At 52.9% G+C, this 7,268-nt stretch overlaps 1 protein-coding gene across 1 annotated transcript in view; it reads right to left on the bottom strand.

Annotated features, from left to right (window-relative positions):
* The window catches only part of LRRC52 (leucine rich repeat containing 52), a 25,210-nt gene extending 20,931 nt beyond the window's left edge, over positions 1-4,279 (bottom strand). The window contains exon 1 of the mRNA XM_006142255.1: positions 3,365-4,279. Coding sequence (XP_006142317.1) covers positions 3,365-3,986 — 622 coding nt within the window. The 5' untranslated portion in view covers positions 3,987-4,279. The remainder of the gene's footprint in view (positions 1-3,364) is intronic.
* Positions 4,280-7,268: the final 2,989 nt, after the last annotated feature.

Here is a 7,268-nt window from a genome sequence, read left to right as displayed (position 1 = left end):
GAGGAACCCGGCCCCCGGCTTCTTCCCCCATTTTTTTTTTTTTTTTTTTTCTGAGAGATTTTTGCTACCCAGTGTGTGTGTGTGCGATTGCTGGAGAGACAGAGACAGAGAGACAGAAAGTGAGTAATCACTCTTGGGGGCGGGGGATGACCATTCCACAATCTCTTCTCCTCTTGGGATTTTGGGCACACATGTGCACGGGCCCGGCCTGAGTTTCAAGCCTCCTGGTCCAGGACTCAAACTGGGGTCAACCTCGTGGGAGTTCAGTGCCTTAACCACTACGCTACCTGCTGGCCCCACTCTGCCATGTTTTTAAAACAGTAATAGCAGGCTGGAGACGAGGGACCACATCCCTGCACAGAGTAGCCTGGGGGTCTCTCTGGGCCACTGAGTCGCGGAGGGCATGGCAGATGAGCCATCGTGGGTGCACGTGTGGTGTCCCTCTGGGTAGTGGGGAAGCTTTGTCTACCTCAGAAGACAGACTCTTCACTCATGAGGAGATAGGTCCTCCCATCTGGATTTTTTTTTTTTTTCTTTGAAAATGCTGTGAAACAGATCTAGTGTATGATCTGATTCAGTCCCGGATTAAATTGTTGAGTCCAAAGGTGTCAAGGTGACAATTCTGAGAAGACAGCCCTACAAGTAGACATTTGATGGAGAGGGAGCAGGTAGGAGGTGAGGGGGTGGGCTGGGGTGGAGGTAGAAGACACGCCACTTCCCTCTTCTGCTGGGACAGGAAGTCATCTTGGCCACCGGGGGGGACCCTCCTCAAGGGACATGCATCCCTGGGTGGGATGGAGGGGAGAGGACGCCCTTCCAGACCTGGCTGGGTGAGCACTTCCTGGGAGAGCCCCCCGTGGCAGCCACATTGGACGTGTGAGAATGACTAATACGAGGGGACTTCAAAGTCACGGACAAATGCAATGACTACACCTGTTTATTCTGCTGCAAGACACTGCAATCCACGTGCCCCTTCCTTCCTTCCTTCCTTCCTTCCTTCCTTCCTTCCTTCCTTCCTTCCTTCCTTTCTTTCTTTTGGTAATACGTGTTTTCCATGAACCTTTTTGTTGTAGGCAACCCACCCGGGGTACTGCTTCTGTCTTCTCCATGAAGAGGCGGCCTGACAAAGTTGGCTGGTAATTCTAACCTCAAGTTCAAGGCCCACTGGGTGTAGGGTGCGGATGTAAGGGGCACTTCCTCACTGTCAGCGCCTCCTTCAATGCCGTGTTCTAAGGGCTCTCCTGCCTCACCCTCGTCCAAGCCCTACCCGGAAGACAGTGCAAGACATGCCCTTTGGGCGGCCGAGAGGGCGTGCGTTCCTTTGCTATCGGCACCGGGCTCCCTCGTCCCCAGTTCTCCTGGAAGTCTGTCATTCTGGCCAGGACTATCCTGGGATATTGTCACATGGGTGGGACTTCATGGTAGGAGCCTCAGTGGGACTTGTGTGAAGCTGGCCTGTGAAAACATTTTCAAATGCCTTTGAAAGGGAGGATGGTGTGCTTTCGATAGGGTTTCATCTTTCTTCCCCAAACCCCACTTCGCTGGGTGATGTCAGCAGCCCCAGGCTTTCTATGAGGGGTTATTTCTTGTCTCCCTGAAGCTCTGACTTCCCCAGGGGACAGTGCCGTTGGAGGAGAGCGAGAATTGGAGGATAAGCGTGGGACAGTGAAGTCCCCGAGAAGCAGAGGGGATGAGGCACTGGGATGGCCCAGGGGCCCTGGGGGTGGGGACAGGGGCTGGAGTGGCAGCAGCGGGCTTGGCCACCACCCAGGTAAGGCTGGCTCTGCCTGTGAGGTCGGAATCAAAGTCACGGACAAATGCAATGACTACACCTGTTTATTCTGCTGCAAGACACTGCAATCCACGTGCCCCTTCCTTCCTTCCTTCCTTCCTTCCTTCCTTCCTTCCTTCCTTCCTTCCTTCCTTCCTTCCTTTCTTTCTTTTGGTAATACGTGTTTTCCATGAACCTTTTTGTTGTAGGCAACCCACCCGGGGTACTGCTTCTGTCTTCTCCATGAAGAGGCGGCCTGACAAAGTTGGCTGGTAATTCTAACCTCAAGTTCAAGGCCCACTGGGTGTAGGGTGCGGATGTAAGGGGCACTTCCTCACTGTCAGCGCCTCCTTCAATGCCGTGTTCTAAGGGCTCTCCTGCCTCACCCTCGTCCAAGCCCTACCCGGAAGACAGTGCAAGACATGCCCTTTGGGCGGCCGAGAGGGCGTGCGTTCCTTTGCTATCGGCACCGGGCTCCCTCGTCCCCAGTTCTCCTGGAAGTCTGTCATTCTGGCCAGGACTATCCTGGGATATTGTCACATGGGTGGGACTTCATGGTAGGAGCCTCAGTGGGACTTGTGTGAAGCTGGCCTGTGAAAACATTTTCAAATGCCTTTGAAAGGGAGGATGGTGTGCTTTCGATAGGGTTTCATCTTTCTTCCCCAAACCCCACTTCGCTGGGTGATGTCAGCAGCCCCAGGCTTTCTATGAGGGGTTATTTCTTGTCTCCCTGAAGCTCTGACTTCCCCAGGGGACAGTGCCGTTGGAGGAGAGCGAGAATTGGAGGATAAGCGTGGGACAGTGAAGTCCCCGAGAAGCAGAGGGGATGAGGCACTGGGATGGCCCAGGGGCCCTGGGGGTGGGGACAGGGGCTGGAGTGGCAGCAGCGGGCTTGGCCACCACCCAGGTAAGGCTGGCTCTGCCTGTGAGGTCGGAATCTCCCTGCTCCATACACTGTGACCCCTTCGCCGCAGATTCATGCGGTCTCCCTTCTGTGGGAGGCCAACATCCCGGGAACGAGCTGTCAAAGGCTTCTCTCCCTTCCACTCCCTCCCAACGCCCCTCAGCTCCGTCTCCCCCTCAACCTCCCCTTTTAGCCATCGTATTCCTATGGGCCCTCCGACTGCCTAGGAACGAGCGAGTTTAACCTTGGATCCTGGAAAAGTCAGTCCCTAAGGAGAGCACCGAGCACGGCGTCCCTGCGTCCCTGCGTCCCTGCGTCCCTGCGCCACTCGGCCAGGACGGTACTTACCGCTCCCACACACGTCCTTGTATTTGACAGGAAGACTGTGTGAGGCAATCATTGCCCCCACTTTATGGATCAGGAAACTGAGGCTCAGAGAAATGCTGATGTTTTTTCCCTCAGGGGATCCAACTCTGAAGTGCCGAGTGTGGGCCCAGAACTCAGATCTCTGTGTTCCTACATCAGAACTTCTACCCAGACGTACAGCCTCCAGTCAAGCCAAGGATGGGCCCCGCAGAGCAACGAGATGGCGTTTATCAGCTCGCCCGCACTTCTCCCATCCTTGACCACCCGGCCCCCTCTGGAACCAGCTCTGCACCCCCTCCTCCCCAAACCCGACCGAGCCTCACCTGAGGGCTCCAGATGGGACACTATCAAGTAGATGGCGAAGTCCAGGAAAGAGCAGTTGCACTGCCAGGGGTTCTCGCTCAGAAACACGGTCTGGAGCACCGTGAGGTGCTGGAAGGCAGCCCGGTCCAAGGTCTTTAAGCCGGTGTTCCTGAGGTCCAGGTACCTTAGGGAGCTGGCGTTGGCAAAGGTGTACTTGCTCAGGGACGACAGGTGAGGGTTGTTGGCGAGGCTCAGCCGCACCAGGTGGCCGAGCACCGAGAAGCTGAAGGGGGAGATGGAGCTGAGGTTGTTGGAGCTGAGGTCAAGGTAGATGAGCCTGAAGACCCCGACGAAGGTGTAATCCATCACCTCTTGAATCCTGTTCTTGTGACAATCCAAGTAAACAAGGTCACTGAGGAGTCCCAGCTGCATTGCTGGCAAACTAGTGATTCTGTTCTCGCTCAGGATTAGCCTCCGGGTGTTCAGGGGGATGTCAGGGGGGTACTCGCTTAGCTGCTGCCCCTTGCAGACCACTTCCTGGGCTTGACACTCGCAACCCTTTGGACACTTTGACCCTGATACCAGCCCCATTCCAAAGGAGAAGAGTAACCAGCCCGGGCCAGGGCCTGCGGCGCGGGGCATAGTAAGGAGCCGCCGACCCTCCTTCCACCTTCCTGCGGCGCTGTCCCTGGATCCGAAGGCGCCAGGGGTGGGGCGGGGCGGGGAGGGTGCTGGAAAGAACTGTACCACTCTAGCTTTGAGCAGAGCAATTTTCCATTACAGGAGAACCCAACAGAAGTTGAAACGCGAGGCCGGTGCCCGCTGCCGGCTGGGCGGCTGTGCGGCTTGCTCCGGCCCGGCTGCAGCTGGCCGCCTGCCCACTTGGCGGCTCTGAAAGGTCTCACCCTTCCCTGCGTTGGCGAGTGAAGGGGAGCCAGGGGAGAGCCACATGACAATGAGGTTGCCAGTTGACACCTTTGTGATGTCAGCAGCCTCAGGAGACCGGCTGGCAGAGGGAAGGAGACTCCTCGCCTCTCCTTCTGGGGGGGCGTGGGGTGTTCTGTGTCTCTTGGTAAGCTGACTGTCCTGGGGGGCGTCGGGGCTTCATGGGTAGGGTCTGCAGGTGTGTGTGTGTGAGAGAGACAGACAGACATGTGTGGGTTCACTGCGTGTGTGTGTGTGTGTGTGTGTGTGGCTCTGCATGCCGGGTGCTGGGACCCGCCCCCCCCCATGGGCTAGCTGGCCCACCCCCATGACCCACAGGCCGCAGAGGGAACGCGGGGAGTCTGCAGCCCCAACTCCCTCCTTGCCTGACGGGCAGTGACTTGCTTAAGGTCACTTCTTAGAGTGGTCTTTTCTTGGGGGTCCAATTGGGATGGGTGCCCCATTTTGCTGTTATTAAGGAGAAGATGGAAAATGAGGCGGAGGGAATTCCTCTGAGAAGGCAGTACTCTCTTAAGTTGGATTTCCGGCTCGTATACATCCCTGTCTGCATTTGGGGGAATATATATTTAGTCTTCACAAAGTGCATGGAAAATGTATAGGATGAAAAAACCATGCGTGGCCTTCCAACATTTTTTGTATCGCTATAAACCTGTGCTTCAGTGAAGTTCAGTTTGTATTTAAGACCCCTTGTATTTAAAAATCGTTTCAAGCAAGTAGAAACTATTTCCCTAAGACGAAACTGAAATACATCTATAAGAAACCTGAGTGCAATGATCGGAACTGCTTCTTCCCACTTCTGTTCTCCCAGGACTTCTAAAGTAGTCAAGAGTGGAGTTCTGGAGGGAGAAACGGGCAACCTGCAGGTTTAAAAGCCGGGCTGCAGCACACGAGATGGCACCGTGGGCAGAAGGGACGGCACACGCTCTCAGACATGGCAATTGATATATTTGGGACAATCGGTCATTCTTTAAAGCAGTCCTACATGATTTAGTTGTTAATATTAATAACATGACGACTGCTATATTTAGCTTAGCAGAAAGCCTGGCACCTGGTCCGTAATAAATATTTATTGAGTGAACGATGCGTGAATGTCTCTGACGGTTTGCTTCCTTTTCTCGCTTCTCTGCCAAGAGAGAGATTAATAAACTCAAGTGGATTTGTGGCTAGTTAGCTAATGCTTGATTATGTTGACTTACTCAGCAATCCTTGGGTGACCGGCTGCAAATTAATTTGATGACTTAGGAGTGTTCACCAAATTGAAAATGACCTTAGTTAAGTCGAAATTTCAAACACTTAAAGTAATGACCCAAATGATAGCAGCCCTAATTGAAATAGGACTTAATTGACAGGAGAGCCACCCTTTCGTCCTAATTAAAAAAAAAAAATCTACTTTAAAAATTAAGTTATTTCCTAGATCCCACGTGATTGCTCAGGGGAGACATTTACACATAATGTCTATAGACAGGAATCCATTTCCGAGTGGCCGTTCCCTCCGGGAGCGGTGGGCTGGCTCTGGGCGTCTTGCAGGCAGGCGTGGTCCTGTGTGGGGGTGTCCGCTGTCCTCTTCCTCTCTCGGAGACGTGGTCACTGACCTGCCAGGCTCCCGGGTGACTTTGCTGACCTGCCTTTTCCTTTACACTCACCTTCCTCTTTCCTTAGAGAGCCGGGGTCTCCAGGTTCCCACGTTTAATTTCCATCCTTCTTATCTAAACTAACTTTCTCAAGACAGCAGCCTCGGGCTCAGATTTACTGGTTTGACCTCGGGACTACAAAAGCTCTCACTCAGAAGCATGGTAGAAATAAATCGTCCTAAGGGCCCGTGGCTGGCAGCGGGCTCCAGGGCTCCCTCTGGAGCACTCCCGGTTTAGCAAAGCGGCAGGAGGCAGGGGCTGTTTCCTGGGCTGGAGGAGGCCCTGAGCGTTTCGGTCCTGCAGTCACCATGCTGACAGGCTAGTTCAGCTTTGCCAGACAGAGCACATCCCTAACACGTGCTTTTCATTCTGAGACCGAATACATACGAGACTTCCAAATGTCTGTGGAAAAAACACAATTATTTTGGTGCAAAAACATTTTGAAACTTGTATTTTCCACGAGCTTCTTGAAGATCTCTTGTATTTGTTAGAGAAGGAGCAACCCAGGGAAGGCAGAGTGGAAAGTGGAGTATTTCCTAAATTATGTGAGCTCAGAACCACACATATATATGTATATGTGTATTATATATATATATACTTAATTTTAAATTTGCTATAGGATACATGTGATTGTAGGAGAGAATCAGAGGGGGGAAGCACCCCCCTTGGGTGGGGGGTGGGTGGCCACGCTGCAATCCCTTCTCCATTCTCCTCTGGGGATTCTGGGCACATACGCAAATGCACCTAACATGTTTTTTTGAGCCACTGAGGCCAGGACTTGAACCTCACAGTCAGACATGTGGGACCTAGCCACCTTAACTACCATGCCACTGGCTGACCTAACGTAATTCTTTTTAAAAAAACATCTTAGGGAGACCAGCAGGTGGCATGGTGGTTAAGGCCCTGGATTCCCACATGGCCTATAGCAATTCGAGTCCTGGACCTAGTGGCTTGCGTTTTCACTTCCTCTCTCTCCATTCAAATTAAAAATAATAAATAAAATTAATTTAAAAAAGTCCTTATGAGACGATTATTTCAGAGATCCCGCTGTGGAAAGCTCTAGGGCGTTTGCCCTTGGTTGGGTCGCTTAACTTCTCTGAGCTTGAGTTTCCTTATCTACATGTTGAGGAAGTGGCTTAAATAATCCCCAAGTCTCTTTAGGATTTTCAGTTATTTTCATAATGGCAAGGTTTCAGGCACCACCCAGAAGACCAGCAGGGGGCATATATTTGGGGGGCAAAGGGACGGTCTTCTGGCTCTTTGTAGTCACTCCACAACGCTCCTCTTGTCAGGTGACCAGGGAACAGTCCATGCTCCCAGCAAGCTGCTGATGCAGCCTGGGCTGCAG

Source organism: Tupaia chinensis, unplaced genomic scaffold (assembly GCF_000334495.1).
Source record: "Tupaia chinensis unplaced genomic scaffold, TupChi_1.0 Scaffold000070_1, whole genome shotgun sequence".
NCBI classification, from domain to species: Eukaryota; Metazoa; Chordata; class Mammalia; order Scandentia; family Tupaiidae; genus Tupaia; species Tupaia belangeri.
Note: the sequence above shows the minus strand (reverse complement) of the source record. Positions and strands in the feature narration are given on the sequence as shown.